We start from the raw sequence: 21188 nt of genomic DNA on the forward strand, positions 1-21188 counted from the left end.
AGATGGCGTTAATTAATATATTTTATTAAAATATATGCTTTTTGCGAGGTATTGCTTCACAATGTTATGACAAATTATCTGTTTGCGCCCATACATATTATGCAATATGAATAAACACTTTTGTCAGTATAAAAACATAATTCTTTCAAGAAATTCATACAAATACAATATTGGATTTAATCATTGGTACAATATTGCGTTTTTATGCCTTTCTCGAAATAATTGTGTTTTTAAACCAACAAAACTATTTATTCATAATCATACTGAGTATGTACGGGTTCAAACAAATAATTTGTCTTAATATTGTAAAGCAATACCTTGCAAAATGCTTATTTTAATAAAATAAATTAATTAACGCCATCTATGAACACATGCTCTGAGGAACTAGCGTCATTGATCCATTCGGCACCGGTGCGTAGTCGGGATACACGCCAAACGCGCGCCCAACATTTGTACACGGTTGACATTTGTCACATGAGAACGGGTCGCTTCTACGATTCGTTCTTAAGTTCAACAGCTCGGCTGTGGAACGAACTGCCGGCCTCTGTGTTTCCTCCCTCCTACAACATGGGACTCTTCAAGACCAATGTTCACTCCTTCCTCTCCACAAAAAGACCCTCCACACAGCATCCCCAAAGATGACATAGGCCCTGAGGGAAATTATTTTCTTCAGGGCCTCCTGTGTTGAGTTAATACAGGGTGTCCGGAAACTCGTAGTACAAGCGGGAAACTGGTGAATCTACATCACATTTGGAGTCGATTTTGTGGTATATTTTTTTTTTATTTGAGCTTTCGTTATCGAGTAAATCGAGTTTGAAGTTGATTTTTTTTTTTTTTTTTAATCAAATTCTTATAAATTATTACTGAAGATCAAAGTACCCAACTAATTAAAACTATTTGAAAGTAAAACAAATGAAGAAACTCGGATTTGAAGCATTATTTTGAAATCACCCTTCATTTAACCCGGTGTAATCATAAAATATTTCTGCTCTGCAGGGTTAAAACATCTGTTATTCAACCCTAAACACCAGAAAAAACTTTAACCCTAAAATAGCCGAAAAATATATTTTTTGGGTATTTTTTTTTTTTTTTTTTGAAAATGCTCAAATCAAAAAACTTTAGGTTTTTTTGGGTTCCCCATGTGGTGTAGATTCTCCAGTTTCCCGCTTGTACTACGAGTTTCCGGACACCGTGTATAAAAAAGAAAAAAAAAACATAGAATATAACGGGCATCGTGTTTAACTTGAAGAGTTTACTTAAAAGAATTCATAATCTGCTCTTTCACAGATGGCGCTAATTTAATTATTTCACTTAAATACACATTTCGCAAGTTATTGCCCGTACATATGGAATACGAATATGAATAAATAGTTTTATCTGTATAAAAACACCATTCTTTTAAGAAAGGCATACAAATACAATATTTTGTCGGTGATTCACTCCAATATTGTATTTGTATGCCTCTCTTGAAAGAATTGAGTTTTTATACGGACAGAACTATTTATTCATATTCATATTGCGTATGTACGTGGAGCAAACAAATTATACATCTTAATATTTTAAAGGATAACTGTCAAAGTACATTTTAATTTAATAATTAAATTAATGCGTAGATTATAATGTATGTTGGGTTTAACCTTAATGATAATAGTTGTTTACTTGATGCAAGCATCTATGATGATCAAAAGTCAAACAAGGCAGTTGAATCCAAATTACAATACGATAAATTATTGAAATTACCAACTAGCAAGACCGGTTCCATGATATAGTCATTAAAAGTGATGAAACAAAAACTAGGTTTAATAGTTACCTATGTAACCTAGTTTTTGTTTTATCACTTTTCATGACTTTTTGTGGGTGTGTTGAATTGTCATTTTTATTGTATACCTGTGTCGAGTGTAACTTCAAATGTTTTAAATCAAGAGATTTATTAAAACACCTACTGGGAGCACGGCATACAGGATCTCTCTGCTAGATTCAATTAAAAGATTACCTACACAAACATCCCAAACCTTACTTCTGTTCCTGCTGCAGTTTGAGGTTCCAGACGGAGAGTCTTTTAGCTCAACATGGTGGTTTATTTATGGCTCAACATCTCCTCTGTCAAATAAGTCAGTGCTTATTTAAATGTCTTCACTGTCAAAAAGCATTTACAAACAGGCATACTAAACTGCCACTCAAACACCCACTCCGATGAAAAGAAACGCTGCACGCCAGATTACTCCAGACCTGTAAACTTTCCCAGGGAAGCAACTTATTCAAATGTTCATTTTCAAACTGTCTCCACACATCAATCTACAAGCAAAACATGCAAGATCGTTTTCTGTCTCAGCCGTGATATAGTTCCTTTTGCCCTAGAACTGTGCGGACATCGATTCTCACACAGAAAGACTCTAAAAAGACATTCCTTGATTCATAATGAAAATGAGATGGGAAAGTTTGTCCACACTGCCCGTTGAAGGCTCGAAGAATAGACAATCTTAAAGCACACGTCAATACGCCTCAATAGGCAGCATTCTGGAAAACATACCCATTTCAAAACTTCTTACAATAATCTTCATGCAGATTATTGTAAGAAGTCTCCAGGAAAGAAGAAAAATATATTTATCTTAGAAAAATTAATTATCACTTCAACACACATCTAACTTGGCTTTAGATTATTTTTAAAACTATTTTATGTACCTACTAAATTGAACCAAAAATGTGTGCACTTTAATGAATGCAAGGTACAAGAATGTGCCATTACTGATCAGTGGTATTTGAGTTTTGGAAGGATCAGAAGTTGGCATACACACTAACATTAGCTAACGAACAATAAAAATTAAACAAAGCTTTGCTTCCATCTAACTTGCAGGTATAGATGGTTTCTCTCACTTTAATTGGCTTGTAACGGTAACCTTTACCTGCACATTACAAATAATTGCATTAACACTATTTTTCCACGGATGAAATGAAGTTTAGAACTCAAATAAAGGCCTGTTCAGATATAAGCGAAATTCGCTGCCGCTGTGTAACGAAAACCAACAAGCGGCATTCTGACGGGTATTTGTATGAGCTTTGCGGCTAGCTCAAAACTAGAACCACGCCAATTCCGCTTTACGCTTGTTTTTCGAAACACGGGTGCTATCACTATCCATATCAGTCATAAGATGCTTTTTTTCACGCACGATTACAGTGCACATATTATTCACAGACGGCACGGACGTGACCGATTAGACAGGTGGAAATAAATGTTTCTCTACCCATGGCATAAGTGTAATCCGTCTTTGAAACCTATATTAGAATGGGCCTTAAGTAAAGCAAAATTTTCCTATTAAATTACAACATAGTTTTATTTTAAGAACTCTGCGGCAATCCATTTTCATCGCATGGAACAAACATGTGAATTTGGTCAATGTTGATCGATAAATCGGATTTTACATCCAGAAAAGTTGGATTTGCAATTAAATTATCAAAATTTCTGGATATTGAACAAAGTTGGGAATCTTCCACGGCAGTAATCAAATTAGGGTTCTGTATTTTGGTCCGTGAAGAAGCTGCATCAGCCAATACAGAAAGATCATTCTCTTCCTTTACACTAATCTTTACATAGACATCCGGCTCACACTTGATAAGGGCGCACTCTGTGTTTATTAACGTCTCTGTAAAATTGTCACTCAGTTCTAGATTTAGCGGTTTTTCAGTATGTTGCCTGAGAATATGTGACTTTAGGTTGTCTGTCCTCAAAGCCTTGAAAGGACAGTGTGGACAAATGTTAAAACAGCGGCCAGCGCTGTGTTTGAGTGCGTGACGTTTGAGACTTTTACTCTGTGTGAATTTGTGACCGCATATTTCGCAGACAAATGGTTTTTCTTTGTTATGTGTTCCTAGGTGGATTTTCATGTTTTCTTTTCTGGATGAAGTGTGCGTGCAGCCAGGATGAGAGCAGCGGAACAGTTCGCCTGTATGGGTAAGTTTGTGGGCGCGGAGGGTTTTAGCATGAGTGGTGCTAAACCCACATTCGTCACATAAATGCTTTTTCTCACTGGAGTGTGTAATGAGGTGACTGTTTAAGCCGTGTTTCCACTTGAATCCCCTCTTGCAATGGGAGCAAGTGTACGGCGTCTCACTTGAATGTCTCGGCAGATGTTGATTGAGCAGGGTTCTAGTTTGAAACCTCGCATCACAGAAAGTACAAAAGAATGGTTTCGGATGATCGTGCAGATTATAATGGGTATTTAATTCTTGCGCTGATTCTATTTTGATGAAACACAGAGAACACACGTCTTCCCCGTGACCCGTATTGCGTAAATGTGTTAGTAAATCAAACGCTTTATAACATTTATATTTGCACTCGATACAAGATTGCATTTTTCCAGGAATTGCTTTTAGACCTGTTATATATTTGGAACGAAGTGTCTGTTTATTCTGGTTTTTCAACATTGGATGCACTTCAACAGTTGTATTGTTTAGGCTAGTTATTGTATCAGGCCTGCAAGAATCATCACTGTTCTCAGAATCGCATGAATTTTCGGTTATATGATATTTCTTAATATCAGCTTCGTTGGAAGATGATTTTAATTGTTTGAAGATTGATTTCAGAAGAACCTCTGAGAAACTCAATAGTTTACAAAGGGTGTAAATGTGGGCAGTATGGTCACTTCCTATTTCTATTTTCTGTCCGTATATAATGTCGATTAATAATAGTAAACATTGAAAACATTCGACACTGTCCTTTTCACAAAGTTTGATTGTTAATGGTGAGGTGAAGGAAAACGCTTTAGAATTCTTCATTTTAGGAAACCGTAAAGCGTTGCAGCATTTCTTATTTATAAGCGGGCTCACCGAACACATGACCGCAGAATGAATCCATGTAAATTGTTTTCCCACAGCTAGTCGAATGTCACAGAACCTTCCAAATTTTCTCTGATTGTGAAGATTCTCCAAGACAATTCCGTGTATTTCATATTTATTGCAGATATCCATAGTTCGAATAACAATAAAAATTGGATAACTTCTTTAGATCACCTCCAAGGGTCGACTATAATGATTAACTTTACATAATAAGTTTTTGTTACATTTATAAAAGAATTCCCGAGAACGTTTAGAAAATCATAAATATTTTTCAATATCTTCGTGCAGTTTTTGACATTTCAAGTCAATAAACAATAATCGCGTAGACCATTGCCATAGATATATCCATAAATAAACCGAGTAGCGCCTACGGCGGTAAATCAGCAAACTAAACTCAGAGGCGGCAGCATTTGAATGTGCTGCAACAGTTTATTGTACTACTGGTGGATACTATACCACTACTACTATCATACTGTACTTTTATCATTGGGGATATTTCAATAATGAAAAAAAAAATACCTTTAACTTTAGGAACCTTTCACGGCGCCCGTCTTCAGTCAGTCGTCGGTCTTTACGCAGCTCACTTACACCTTCCCTGGCTTCACAGGCCGCCTGCGCCCGATTGCATCACAATTTTGAAGGTGACTTTTTCAGGATATTTTTATTTGCAGTTGTTCATGATACTCAATTATGCCTGTTTTGTATGAAGTTTATCAGTATCTTGAGAAATAAGTGCTGTATTGGACCCTGGCCTTTCAGGCAGAGTGCGCCCGATTGAATTATAATTTCAGTTTTCCTCTTTTCTGGCATTTTGTATACATATGTTTCTGCCGAAATGGCTAGAAAAGATGATATCTCTCAACGCAATGATGTTGATGATATGGTTAAGTTTCTTCTCGATGATGATGTTTCTGAAGATCCAGCTTTGGTTGAAGATTTAGACGATGAGAGCGACATCGGACAACTAGCTCGGCGAAGTCTGAATACAAGTGGAATACCGATTCAGTTGCAAACTCGCTTGAAAAGGTTTTTGCCCCATGAGGAACGTGAAAAAAAACCCACATCCCCTACAACACATCCAAAATGGTGGAATATGCGTGTTTGAATTAGGATTTAGGAGGATGACGAATTACGAATGTTTAGGTTATCATCAACCTATCTGTTTACTCCAAGTAAACGCGGTGGGCCAAACTTGTTTTTCGGTTGCTGATTTGGGAACCTCATCGTCCTTATCACGGCTGCAGTCAGTAGAGACTACCACCTACTTACCTTTAAATTTTTATTACTTTAAAACTTGTATTACTTTTATGGAGCTCGGTTTGACCAATTATTTTGAACACTGTTTTTGGAAAATGGTTTATTTTGATTATTTTAGCTTGTGGTTGGTAATGTTCAATAAACTGGTTATTTTGTGTTATATTTGGTTTTGTTACTTTCTATAGATCCTAGTAAAGACTACCTGACAAGTATTTTGTATTAGAATTAATATAGTGGAAGGTGGGGGCTAAAAATATATGGGTGGCCTCTCAGGCCGGGTGCGCCCGATTTCGGTTCGCTCATAGGTGCGCCTGACGGAGGGTTAATAATTTTATTTGTATAATAATGTAAAATATGGAAGTAACTACCCTCCCCAATAAAGACTCCATCGAAATGCTTGGCATATCAGACCGGCTCAAGTGTCGGGGCTTTACAGAAGTCCAAGTTAATCTGGATTCCAAGAAACTGGGCCTCTTCTTCTCTCTTCTTCTGGGCTATCAGATTCATAAATAGTAACCAGCCCTATACAAATCTGAAACACGCCTAGCAATTGAATATTGGAGCCACCTCTGGGCTGGAACTCCACAATACTTGATAAACCTATTTGATTTTTACAAAGGACGGCGGTCCGTCTGATTGACAATCCATTGTTAAAAGACCGATTGCCATCTCTAATGAACAGACGCACTGTGGACATGCTGAGACTGTTCTACAGGTATTTTAATGGATCCGGCTCTAAAGAGCTTGCAGCATTGATCCTTAATGCACTGGTGCACGTGCGTGAAAGTCAACGTACTCGAGCGGAACACCCGACTCGGTTTTGTGCAAGACGTTTCGTATGTGGAACGAGCTACCGGCATCTGTTTTTCCTCCTTCATATAATCCAACTATATTGCACACTGTTTTCGTACTCTCCACACATGCAACACTTACCTCATACAGAGACGCGATTTGCCTGTGTGAGATTGGTTTTCACTCCATACTTGGAAAACATCTTCCATAGCTTTTTCCTGTCGACTCGGTCGTATGCTTTTTGTAGATCTACAAAGGCACAGAAAAGTTTCTGTTTTTTGCCAGAAAATTCTCAGTGAGCATACTTACTTCTCACTTTATCGTTTTGCAGTTTTTCTATTTAGACTCTTGTTGGAGTTGATACCGTTTTCACTTTAGAGCGCCAACCGCGAACGGGTTTACTTTCGACACTACCAGAAAGTGGTCAGTTTCAACCTCAGCCCCTCTAAAAACACTTGTGTCCTCGGTAACGGCTCAACCTAGAGTCAATTACTACAAAATCAATAATTGACCTCTCATTTCCTCTTTCCCACGAATATTGGTGGATATCTTTATGATCGAAGTAAGTATTCGACACAAACAGGTTCTACTCCAAACATACTTCAAGTATTCTGTTCCCGTTGTCACGTTATTTTATCCCCAAACATGCATAAGGCCGATTCAAATCAGTCACGTCTAATTCCTACCGCCCATTCAAATCTCTTGCCATTATTTATTTATTTATTCATTTTTGGGAAATCAACAGTTTACATTTTTACAGATTGTACATAAGTAAAATAGCCAAAATAAAACCAATTACGGATTTCCTCCTTGTGACTTTACGTAAGACAGCATTAGAAGAAATAATTAAATTTATGAGAAATGTGAAGTTATAATTATATAAAATAAAAGAATTGTATAAAATAATAGAACAAAATAATACAACAAAAATAACAAAAATAAAGGGGAAAAAAAAACTAAAATTTATATAAAATAAAAGATTATCGATACATTGGTAACCATAAGAATACAAACAATATTGTGCATATAAATCATATCATAACCATAACCATCCTCCTCCATCCTTTCATTCGTGTTTTTTATTCTCATTACATAATTCACACCAGTCCAATAATCATCTTTCTCTTCGTCATTTTCAGAATTAACAGGGGCATACAAACAATAAGAAAATACTTATGTATAATACCATACAATTATACCGAAATAAGCCATATTTCAACATGGATAAAGTATTTACAAGTATTTTTTAACATCAACTCCACACAAGAGGCCCCGAGGAAAATAAATTTCTCGGAGCCTACGTCATCTTTGGGGAAGCTACGCGGAGGGACTTTTTGAGAAGATGAGGTTGTGAAAATGGGTCTTGACGAGACCCATGTCGTAGGAGGGAGGGAGATATAAAATACGGAAACGATGAGTGGTTTATTTATGCGAAAATCTTTCCACCGTCGAACTGTTGAACTCGAGAACGAGTCATAGAAATGATTCCATTTCAATTATGAATATATATATATATTTATTTATATTAATATATATATTTTTATGAATAAAGAAAATTAAAAAAAAAAAAAATGACTCGTTCATATTGAATATGATTTACCAAAAATATATTTAATAGGCGTTGCTCGGAGTTATAAATGGTTTAGAGTAAATTTTTGAGGTTGAGATTTCTAGTGTACCTGAAACCTGGGTGTAGTTAAGGCGATACACTACGTCGTGTAATATTTTAAATTGAGCCGCTATAAGTAACAACCCTTACGTAGATGGCGATAAGGTTTAAATTCCAGCTTAACACCATCCGCCTATTTTGATTTATGCAAGAAAAAAACATGGCCAAAAAGTGCCTTTTATTTTATTTTGTGGATGTTCAGGCATAAATAATATTTTTTTTCGATCATTTTATAAATAACATAATTTGCCACATTATACAATAAAATCATAACCGAAAATGGGTTCGTAAGTAGGAGTTTTTGAACTTTAAAGCAGTTTTCATAGGACTTATACATTATTTTTTTCTGGGCTTATAAAAACACTTATCTAAAAAATACTCGATTATTTCAAAGGCCAAGATGTATTCTACTAGCAGTATTTAATTAAAGCATCTGAAACATTTCTAGGCGACCAAATTTTCAAAGCAAAAACATATGATTTTGCTTTACTATGTATGGCATCGCCTTAAGGTGAAAATACACAATATTATTGTTAACAATTGAAAAAGTTTTTTTTAAATATTGGTTTCACTTGATTGTGCCATGCCTTTTGCGGGCGTCCTCGATGTCTTCTACCGTTCTCTTCCACATCATACATTCTCATCACACTCCTTTCTTCGGTCTAGTAGTAAAAAAAACATAATTTCCACTTTAATTGGAATCCGTGTATCATTCCAGTGCATAGATAATGCGTTCCTCAGACGTCCCCGACCTTTTCTATTACCATTACCACATTTTTACTGTTAACAAAACAATATTTTATCGACTCATCTGACGCGTATATAAAACCATGAGTGCGAGGAAATTAACTTAGATATATTCAATTTCGGACTCCCAACTGGACTTCAAGCTACGTCACGAGCTTGAGAGCGGCCATGTGCGTTTTTTTTTCCAGAAAAGTGTCTGTAGAAGCCACTTTCCTTGATATATTTTCTACAAATCTTGATCTCCCCCTTTTCCTTTTCATGCTACAGGGCCGGCCCTGAACCAAGGGCGCACATAAGGCCGAATTATTAATTTACTGGTATTCTGATAAGAAATTATTTATGAGGAGACTACCTAAGAAAATCATTCGGAAAATACCTTATTAGGGTTAGTCGGGGTCAGGTGCTCGTAATACTCTAATATAAAAAAATCTAATTAAATTATTTCAGTCTTTCGAATTAAGTGAGATAGGTAAATGTAACATATAATTATGAATAAACAGTAAAATGACAATAACTTGTAAAACTGTTTTTAAAATTATAAATATGCAGTTATTTTCTCTTAACCTTCATTACCTTTAGAGCGGGATCGCCAAGACTACCTGAAAAGAATGCGCTCGATTTAATAAAGGGGGGCAACGTTGGTTAGTTGTTAGTTGTAAGATATTGTTCGAAAAGAAAACACTATTAAAAAAAGAGTCCTCGAACTCTGTGGAACATTTTGTATAACTCTAGCTGAAGTAAACATTTCAATATATTCTTTAACAAAAATAGTATTTTATATAAAATATATTATATTTAAATATGCATATTACTTACAACTGTTATGTTAATAATAATTGCAGATTAAAAACCTGACGCTTCAACATTAATATTAAAAACTTTCTGATTTTGAAATAGGGAAAATAGGTAAAAACTCTGTCAAAATTCCGGTTCAACGTACCAGTATTGGCCAACAAATTAGGTTGTGTTCACAAAATAAATTCTTGTGGTTCATTTCACTAGTTTATAGAGAAAGTTTAAAATTTATTTGTGACTGTGATTAATTTCAAGACATTACTTTTACCTATTTTTAGCGCCGTTATTTCTTTGGCCGACCATAATATGTACGGTGCCCGGTGCTGGTAAAAACCTCTTGTAGTAGTTTTTGAGTACATAGGGCATACACATACGAACAGAGTATTTTATAATTAAAAATAAATTGCTGATATCAAGTTAAAATTTTTAACTAAACTGTATACGAACACATAGTAAATATTTGGTTTTCAACAGATTACAATGTAATGTGGAAACATTTGGTTTTAAAAATATTAATCAGATTCATAATATTTTCTTCTCAACATTAAAATTAAATTAAATAAACAACCAATAAAATAAATAGACATCTGGGTAGGCTCTGCTGGTACGAGAGCACAAAAAACACAGTGAACCACAATCAACGCCGTCCCAATATGAGATGAAAACTCCTTTGTGTTTGTTGAAAGACTGTCAGGAAGCTTATGGGAAAGCTATTCGCCGCAACCGGTTAAGATTCAATTCGTCAGCGCCAAAAAAGACGTCCTAATATGTGAACCAGTGGCTCGCAAGCCGTTCGGCTCGTACATGTATGGCTCTGATTCCGAAGGCGTTTGAATCGGTCCGGGTTCGGAAAATATAATCGAATAAATCCGGCCGGATTAGGTGGATCTGAGGCGCCGGAACCGAACCAAACAGATTGGTTGACAAAAACATTTTCAAAAAGAAATTGTATTATAGATAGAAACATTGCTTTTTACCTTTTGTTGTTCTGCATGGATCAAATTTGTCTTCGAGTAAATTTGCGCCCCAAGTTTCTTAGGTATTATTCCTAGCTTCATGAAGATCATTTTTAAAAACACAAAATCGAAGCAGATATTTAGGAGTCACCGCTGACTTTATTAACAATAATGAAGTTCGGTTGTTTGTTTTCACCATACTACCGTTGGCAGGCAGGTGTCTATTCCTATTATTTTTGTATTCTTGGTAACATGGGATTTTCGATTGATGTTTGTTGCGTTATATATTTGTTATGATAATAAAAATCTCATGTTACCAAGAATACAATAATAATAATAATAATAATTGACGCCTGCCTGACAACTGTAATTGAATGGGGTGAAAACTATTCAATTAAGGTATTCCCTCTATAAATAGTAAATAATATCTAACTGAGAACAGCGAATGGTGAGTGCCATTTAAATAATAGATAATTAAAAAAATCAAATCGTGAAAAGCAAGTAATGTGTCGTCTTTTTAACTCCCGCATTATAATATGTTATTATAATGGAAGTATTTATTTTTAGGTCAAGAATAAATCACTGTTTGAGTATTTGTTGATTTACAATGATTATTCTACACGACACGGCATCGGTCAACGTATTTGTTCCGATTCTGTGTCTTGGATAAGTAAATCTGATAAGTTCGATCACTCTTCTGAACTCTTCTCGTAACTCCTATCGTTCCCCAACCGGGAACGAGTCCGGCGGAACGACATAATGCGTTTGATTCCATTGGATTCGGTGAGTCCGGCGGAACGAAAGGAGTGAGTCCAATGAATCGAGTACATTCGGCTGAGCCTGGAATCGGATTTGAGTCCGTAAAATGAGTGGAACGACAAACTTCTACCCTCTTAGCAATTCGGTGTCCGGAGCGGACTGCTCTGATTGCGCCTGCACAGGGCCTGCCCTGCCTACTGAAACCTGTCCACCAAAGGTTCATGATTGTTTCAAGGGTGGGTAGTACTTATTCTTTAAATTATCTTGCATCACTCTTGAAATGTTGTTTAAAAAACACATGAAAAATAGAAACGAATCATATTTTAACATATTTTATTTCAATTGCATATATTTTTTAAATAGTTCACTACAACACAACATAATTTATTAAATTAAATAAACATAGTATTACTAATCGTAGAAGCCCGTTGCACAAACATTAGTAGTAAATAATAGTCAGTGTAATGAGAAAGGGTCCACGGTTTCATAGCAACTAACGAAAATTAAAAGTTATGATGACTGAAAATGTTATATTTATATATACAAGCGACTTAGATGCAAACAAATACTAATTTTACTAAAAAAATATTCAATAACTTGTGCCTTAAAATATATCAACATTTTTTCTACAGTTGCCGGTGTTTCAAATCTTTTCATCATTTATTTATGTTGGCAAACTTATTTACGTAAGTAGACGGTAAAAACATTATTTTAAAAACCTGCCAAGCTCAATATTATTCACAATAACATTCTTATTCGATTTTAAATATCTAGTTTATTTCTTAAAATTATTATAAACATTATTTTTTATTGGTCTTTCTTTTTTACATTGCAGCACCTACGTGTAGTAAAGTAATTTTAAAAAATGTCATGGATAATTTATTATTATTTTCAAGTAAATAAAAAAGACAAGTCAAAATTAATACAACTTAAAATAAATATCAAAATAGACTTCTTGACAAATAAAATCGTCGAAATTCAAAAACATGTGTTACATACATTGGCGTGATTGGGTAAAAAAATACTCACTCACAAAAGCTCAACTAAAAGGGCAACATTTTTTTTCATGGTAACACTAACCAATAAAAGCACAAATCTACGAAATGCCATCACTATCATAATATAAATATACCTGTGTAATGGTGGCAAATGGCACATAGAAACATAAGCCTCAACATTAAACAATAATTAATGGAATGTCTGATAATTTCATAAGGCAATAGATAGTTTGTATAAATAAAATATCATTAATGATTATTTAACTTTTCAGAGTCAGACACGAAAGTGCAATCTAATAGTTTCTGAGTCAAAATCATTGTTGCTCTAGAAAATTTTTCATAGGCTTCAGGCTTTTTCGACTTGATGCATACATAGTACACGGGGATTCCAGAAACCAGGATACCAATACCAATGGCTGTGTTCCAGGGTTCAGCAATAGCGGGAACTATGACCAGGAATCCAATACAGATCAGGAAGGCCACGGGGAGAATTGTGTTGACCCTGATTGGTCTAGGTAGGTCAGGTCTGGTTTTCCTCAGAGATAGCATCCCCAGAATGCTGGCTCCAACGGACAGCCACAGAATTTGGGAGAAGTAGTTGATCAACGCAAAGATATCGCTCGTGCACAGCATCAGAAGAGATATGAAACACTGGAGAAATAAAAAAAATGTAAATAATATTAGAAAAAAAGACCAAATCAAACAATATTTTTATTTGATCTTTCGCTTATTATTTTGTTTTCACCAACGGTTTAAGGGGTTATTCTACCATCCTCGTGATTGCTTATTCATAAAACAAAGTATATAAATAAATAACTCCACTAGGTAGAAAACTCTGCTAACTTATACGATATGTAGCCACTATTCATAGGTTCGAGTTATAAATAGTAAACCCGGACTTTATAAATAAATAAATCAAAAATATACATTATCTTATAGATAAGCTATCCTGAGGATGGTGAAATACCCCCTAAGTATAATAGTTTATGTCTTTCAAGTGCTCAATATAAGCCCAATTTGTGCCTATATTTCCATATAGTTTTGTGTTTAATAAGTCAGTGGCACATTCATATCCATTCGAATCTATATGGAAGGCACTTCTAGTTTTCTTTTTTATTATATTTATATTATAATCCATAATGTTTTTTTTAAATACGTCTAGTAAGCCAGTGCAATTAGCGCAAAAAAGGCGTCGCGATCGTAATCATTCCGGTAGTAACATTTTTTAAATGTTTTATCGATTTGATGTAAAATCCAAGTTTTCGACCTTGGCGCACTTGTGCAAACGCCGCCATTTAGAAAAAACCAGCTCATCCCGCAAGAATCTAGTTTTTTCCAAATATCTCGTTTCCAGTGTTTCCAATTTTTCGCGATTAGCTTGACAGATTTAGTAGAAAATATAATTATCCACAACTTTTGAAGAGAAAAAATTATTCGAACTCTAATACATACTTCGTTTTTTAGTTTAAAACGCAGTTACGGTCTTCCTGGAAAGGTTAGGTACTAGTAACCGATTATTTTATCAATCTGCACTACCAAATAATGTAATATATAAACTAATATATGGAATTGCTTTATCGTAATACTTACATTTAAAAATAATATATTAAATAGGAAAGTATATAATTCATCCAAAATAATAAAAAAAAACACTTTCCAGAATGGAATGTCCTTTTAGTAACGCCCTAGTGAAAGACCACCATTCAGAATTAAACGTTGATGTGAAATGGCTTTAACCATGTTTAGTGACTAGATCTGAATAACCAGTTACTTCCCCAGCTTCCTCTTCCTCATCTCCTTCCCCTCCCCATTACCTCCAGCCTTACAACACACCCCAATTGGGAATGACATGCAGAGCTGGCCCTACACGGAGAAAACTTACTGATTTGAAATACTGTTGATTTAACAATCTGATCAAATTATTCGTTTTCCTCTTAAAAATGGGACTGTGGGCCTATAATGAATGAATTTAAAGAGCAAATGTTTTATGCGAACGGCGGAACACGTGTTCTTACAAATACTCGTACTTATATTGTAGCATGCCGTCATGATATATATTCGGAAAAGAACACGTATTCTCGATATATTCTGAATGACTCATATTTTTAATAGTATTATTTTTCTCCGTGCATGCGGGCGCAATCAGAGCAAAATCACAAAAATACATATCATTCAAACATTATTGATAATAGTAAGCAGTGTAATCACATCAATCTAGGCGTCTACATGGTTTGACAAGTGGTGCCAAAAACTTACTTGCGCCAGGTGCCGTTTGGTTCAGGAACAGCCTCTATGTCATGGTCTTACTGGCTCCAGGCAAAATAATATTCCGAATATAGTGGAATATATTATAGTAGATAATAACTCCACAAAAAACTTTATTCATAGGTAATAAAAATATATTTTAGCATTCGAACCGTGAAAAGAAGAGATGGTACAGGGGTCAATTTCTTGGAGTGGACCAGCGAGAAGATGTCAGGCAGGTGGCCCTCCTGGGCCCCGGTCATGAAGAGCCGGGCTGAGGTGAAGAGGATTCCATTGACTCCGCCGAAGGTAGAGAGGGCCACGAACAGCGGGATGGCCCAATAGGCGCTCCCAAACATCTTCTGACCGAAAGTCTGAAAATAGAAAAAAAAGTTTATACAAGAGTGTGAAAAGAGTACACGGAAAAAAGTGGGTTTTGCTAATATATTAACTATTCATTTATGTATGTTCCGACAACGTGATAATGTATTCGAAATATACTAAAAGTTTATCAGGAAACCTGTTAATTCTTTCGTTAAGGCCTGTAATCCCGTTTTTAACTAGATTACCAATAATTTGGTGAGATTTTTAATAAATTAAAAATACTCACTTCTCTCCGTGTAGGTTTATATTTATGATTTTTTTGTAGATTTTGTTTATTTTAAAGCTTTACTATTCCGTTTGTAGACGAAAAAAAGGCAATTCACATTATGTTCGAGGAATTTGATGATTGGCATACAAATGCAAGTATCGTCTTTCGATGGGTTTGAAAAATGAATAATTATAATTATAATGAACGATGCTTCTAATAAAATTACAGTAATTAGAACGTCGTGGAAGATATGAAAGATTGGATAATTATGAAAGATTTGAAATATAAAATGAATGACATGAAAGATTTGAGAGATATAAAAGATTAGAAAGATCTGAAATATACGAAAGGTTTGGAGGATCTGAAAGATATGAATGAAATAAAAGATTTGAGAGATATAAAAGATTAGAAAGATCTGAAAGATACGAAAGATTTGAAGGATCTGAAAGATATGAATGATATCTAGGGAATTTCGTATAATTACCCTTTCGTCATAATAAATGTATAGATATTATCTTCAAAAATAACATATATTTTTTTAAACTTAAAGAGTTAAAGAGAAACATGTTATAAATCGATAGAAATTGGGAATGGGGAGGCTAAAGTATAAGATCTTAGGATAAAGCTGTGCAATGGCGTTTCCAAATACATTACGTAGGTAATTGAAAAAATTTGTTAATAAATTTATTTTTAGAATAAATGAAGTTACCACGGCCACAGCTGCGGAATCCAACATCTCTTGTTTTGTCACCACAGTAAAATACGCCAAGTTGGCTAGCACGTAAATGGTCGTCACCAGGGGCATCGCGATCCAAATGGCGCGGGGCAGATTCCTGAAAAAAAACAAGGAATTAAATTATGTAATATTTTCTATTATAACTAGCCTATCCGGCACTGAATACTTATTACTAGGCACTTCTAGTAAAGATTGAGGCCATAAGCTACCACAGGAATTTATGATACAATACATTAAAATTTCATTAATTCAAATCATAAAAGAAAAAGAAAAGTAGGTACCAATTTCTAACTGAAAACCGCACTCGACTTAAATACATTTTTTCATGTCCAAAATTAAACACATTTCTTTCGCACAAAATTACTATACATACCAAGGAAGAACCTTTTTCAATCAACTCACTGAGGAAATCAGAATCACTAACGACAAAACCAAGCTTTGAGAATTTTGAAAAAATATTTTAAAGATAATTTATCAAAAAAATGAAAAGTAAATATTCTACTTAAGAAGCAACTTCTTCTCCAAATACAGTATACATATTAATAAAAAAAAATAATTGTCTTTATCCCAGAAACTAATAACATGATATTTTTATTTATATATTATAGCTACTAGTAGTACATTTTTCTTACAATATTTTTTTCCTACTTCTCTTGATTCTATAATAACATAATGTACACTAGGGTGGAACACTTTTGTATGAAAAATTTTTTTTTTTCGAAATTCGAATTGGAACACCAGATAAAAGTTGCTTTATATAATTGTAAATAACACTTCTCAATTTGGAAGTTCTAGCTCGACATCTTGAGGTCCCGCCATAGACTTTAAATTTTATTTTTTAAGGTTTTATAGACGTTTTGTATTAAACACCCTATAAACAAAATAATAAGTAAATATAATATATTATGCAATAAATGATAAAATATAAGTAGATTTTAATTGATAAAATCATTTACTTTACAATTAAACACATTTTCAGAAAGTTATGTTGGTATGAATAACATCATTTTTTATAGCAAAAATCCTTTTTCGGCTCAAACTTTGGCATGAGTTTTCGAGATGCTAATTTAGATTTTATGAATCCCTCTAGTCTTGTCTTGTCGAATACACTTAGAGCTGCTTCTGTCACAACTTTAACAGATCTTTCCACAGCCTGGGTGTGGCAAGGCAGTCTCATAAACTCCAACACTATATCTTCTCCATTTTCAGTAAGATCTAAATATAAGAAATATTCATCAGTATTGGGGGTTGGTATATATTTTGTTGCCAGTAAATCATGTTTATGTAAGAACATGCATTTAAGTCCACTTTTGGCACCTCAAACATGCGCAAAACAGAATTTTTACTAACTTGACGAGCCTTTAAAATGCGTCTTGGAGCGAGTTCTCTAATGTGTTTACGGGAATCTGTTATCATACCCAACAACAAGTTTTCTGGATGAACAAATTAACTGTTTTGAATTATAACAGGGTCCACTATCTCTAACCACTCGTTGGACAAATATCTAGTGCTGTTAATGAGCTTCCATAAATGATTTGAACCATCCTTGCAGGATGAATGTGTTTTGATAGCAAACCAGACAGGAGGGTGTGATTATACGACAAACGTTGCTAAAGTCACAAGATTTTGTTGTGGATTTTCTTTAGAAATATACAAATGCAGTATGCGATTAATTTTTGTCAACCAGCGAGCATGGGGTAGTTTACCTGGGCTTCTCTGTAATAAATCAGGATAACAGGATCTATTTATGACAGCAGTAGTAATTTCTTGTAAATATTTCTGGTCTGTACTGTGATCTGTGGATATTTGTGGAGGTAGTTCACCTTCTATCTTCTCAAAGTTGGCCAATGGCAGCGTCTCGTATATCTCGAATGCTTTACCAATTTGACCTGCAGATGATTTAGGTCCTGCAGTAGGACCATCCAAATAGGTAAACAAATATCTCAATGGTAACCCATTGGCGTGTAAGAGACAAATTATCCATTTCAATGGTCGAGATAGTCTGTTTTCCAAAAAACGAGTCACGCCTCCCACTTTCCCTGTATTTGTGTTTGTTCCATCACAGCCAACAGCCATTTAACCCTCTAGTGACATCTTTTCAGTCGTTAAAAAGCTGTGGATAGCTCTTTCAATATTTCTTGCACTGCCCGATGTTGGAACCCCTTACCCAACATAAACAGTACCTGGTTCTTTTGTAATCGAAATATGTTCCTCTTGAACGATCACTCTAAGCCTCTTCGATCTTTTTAAAACAGTTTTAGCCATCTTGTCTTTCCTTCCATCGAAATATAATGAAAGAATTTCTGTTACTGAACACTTACTCTTTCTACGGTTAAAATTTGCTCGCGTTCTTTCTGTCTTATTCTTCTTAGTTTCATCCTATCTATTATGCCTCATTTCTTGTTTTAGAGTACGTAATCTTCTATTATATATCTGGAAAAGATCCGTTATTTCTAAATCCATTAGTCAGTTAGTGCGTTGGTCTTCTAAAACATTTGTTCCTCTTTTGGCACTTTTTTTCTCTCAAACAAGTACAGATTACAAATTCTTTACATTTACTTGCACCTATGTCAAAAATCTTTCTACTTTGTACTCTTAACTCTTCTAACTTTTCTTCCTTAAGTTTCTTCTAAGACTTTTTCAAATTATATCACTTCGAGTGATAACTTTTTAGTAACTGTAAGATTCGTTTGTGTGTGACAATTGGAATAGAAGATTTTATCCACAATTCTTCAATTTTCGTTCAAACTATTTCGGAATTTTTCAAAAACGTAGGTTCTTTTGTTGTGTTATTCCTTACTTTTAAGTCTTGTCAAACCCATTCGTAGAATTTCATCACATTTTCATACGTAGGTAGGATATTCTCTTTCAACTCTGCACTTACACCAAATATCGGACATTTTAAATTTTGTCTTCTAGAAGTAATGTTAATTCACTTAAAAAACGTTTATCAATAGGTACTTGTGAATATAATTGACGCTCGACCTTTCACCTTGAGACAATTATCGACACTAGTTTAAACAAAACACTGCATTTCGTAGACTGTCACGTGCCGCTCCCCGCTTTGTCCCGCACTTTGCTCCTCTGTCACAGCGCCAAAGTTTATTAAAATAAATAAATATTTGATTGCAACAACTAGTTAACTATATTTGAATATTTTATTAAATAAAATAAACCTATTTTAATAAATTCTGTACTATTTTGTAGGCCGCGCAAATAGCCCCTAAACTGTCGTTTTTGTAAATGTTCGATGTTTTGGCGGGGGCTTTTACCGTTGCCTGATATTTTTAATATTTTTAATTGAGGTAATTGATGGCAATTGGCAACTCAATACAACTATTCCAAATAAAAATTTGAATAAAAAAATTTCGTTCCGCCCTAATGTACACTCCTCTTCCAACCACAAGCGAATGCTTCTCTGGAAGAGTAGTATTAAATATTGTCACTGTAAATTGTAAACCTTATTACTTAAATGTACTTTTTCCTTTAATAAAAAAAAAAAATAATAATTTCAGTGCTGATTATAATAACGCAAGTACAAACAAAATACTGTATCATCTTGTTTATTCTTTAAGCATTAGATATTTCAAATCTTTGTTATGTCAATGACGGTACGAACTGATTTTAAAAATGTGGTTTGTAAATTGAATTTTTCCTAAGCAGTATGAAAAAAGATTAATTTGCACAAAGGGCGAAGAATTAAACGTGCTTTCAGTGATATTATTCTCTCTATAATGTGCTTGTATTATCGTGAAAAAAGCAAATATATTAATATTGATGAAATTTCATACTTCTCCTGCAAGAATCTACATAATAATACGCAACGTACGTTATAATCTATGCGTTCCTAGACGATTTGTGTAGGTAATCTTTTAATTCTGAAAGTTTTTCCAATTGAATCTAGCAGAGAGATCCTGTAGGTGTTTTAATAAATCTCTTGATTTGAAACATTTAAAGTCACACTCTGTTCTGAGTTCTGGAGCACGTCGTGAGGAAGACAATGATTGCTACCGACTCAAACATTTGCTACAAAAGCAATCAAATAGTTGGATATGCAGACGACCTTAACATTGTCGGAAGATCCTTACAGGCTGTAAGAGAGGTGTTTGACCCTTTGGAGACTGCAGCAAGAGAGGTGGGCGCGCAAATCAATGAGAACAAAACTAAAATCATGATGCAAACCAGAACCCCACACCGCAGAATAAAAGATAAAGTGAATTTTAAAAACTCCTATAACTTTGAAGTGGTCAAATAGTTTGCCTACCTGGGCTCCATCATAACGCAGGACAACGAAGACCCAGTAGAAGTAAGAAAGCGCATCACAGCCGCTAACAACACTTACTTCGCGTTGCTGCCAGTGTTCAAATCCCGAAACGTCCATAGGAAAACCAAAATAACCCTGTATAAAACAATTATTAGAACGGTCTTGGCCTATGGATGTGAGGCGGGAACACTGACAGCAAAGTCTGCGGAATGGCTGGACACCTTCGAAAGAAAGGTACTTCGAAGAATCTTAGGAGCGGTGCGAGAGGGAGAGGCATGGAGAATCCGCCACAATAAGGAGCTATATGACATCTACCAAGCTCCCAGACTCTCTACTCATTTACGGCTCCAAAGACTAAGATGGGCCGGACATGTGCACCGAATGCCAAGCACACGTGTACCAAAGAAGGTTCTAACAGGACACCCGGGAGGCAAACGAAAGGCGGGCAGACCTAGGCTGAGATGGGAGGACGATGTCAGGAAAGATGCCAGAGGACTACTCCATGTTGCAGATTGGAAGACGACGGCCGAGGACAGAGGGCGATGG

The 21188-nt window shown here is 34.9% G+C and overlaps 2 protein-coding genes across 2 annotated transcripts in view; both read right to left on the minus strand.

Moving 5' to 3' along the window:
- Positions 1 to 2847: 2847 nt before the first annotated feature.
- On the minus strand, positions 2848 to 5119 carry LOC149424258 (uncharacterized). The gene has a single exon (XM_089631238.1). The coding sequence runs from the start codon at positions 4963 to 4965 to the stop codon at positions 3337 to 3339; it is 1629 nt and encodes a 542-aa protein (XP_089487364.1). The 5' UTR covers positions 4966 to 5119; the 3' UTR covers positions 2848 to 3336.
- A 7060-nt stretch (positions 5120 to 12179) lies between these two features.
- The window catches only part of JhI-21 (Juvenile hormone Inducible-21), a 70027-nt gene continuing 61018 nt past the window's right edge, over positions 12180 to 21188 (minus strand). The window contains exons 5-7 of the mRNA XM_089631239.1: positions 16352 to 16475; positions 15224 to 15424; positions 12180 to 13457 (exon numbers count right to left, since the gene is read on the minus strand). Coding sequence (XP_089487365.1) covers positions 13056 to 13457; positions 15224 to 15424; positions 16352 to 16475 — 727 coding nt within the window. The 3' untranslated portion in view covers positions 12180 to 13055. The remainder of the gene's footprint in view (positions 13458 to 15223; positions 15425 to 16351; positions 16476 to 21188) is intronic.

Source organism: Hesperophylax consimilis, chromosome 4 (assembly GCF_061612785.1).
Source record: "Hesperophylax consimilis isolate HC1 chromosome 4, BYU_Hcon_1.0, whole genome shotgun sequence".
In the NCBI taxonomy this organism is placed as follows: domain Eukaryota; kingdom Metazoa; phylum Arthropoda; class Insecta; order Trichoptera; family Limnephilidae; genus Hesperophylax; species Hesperophylax consimilis.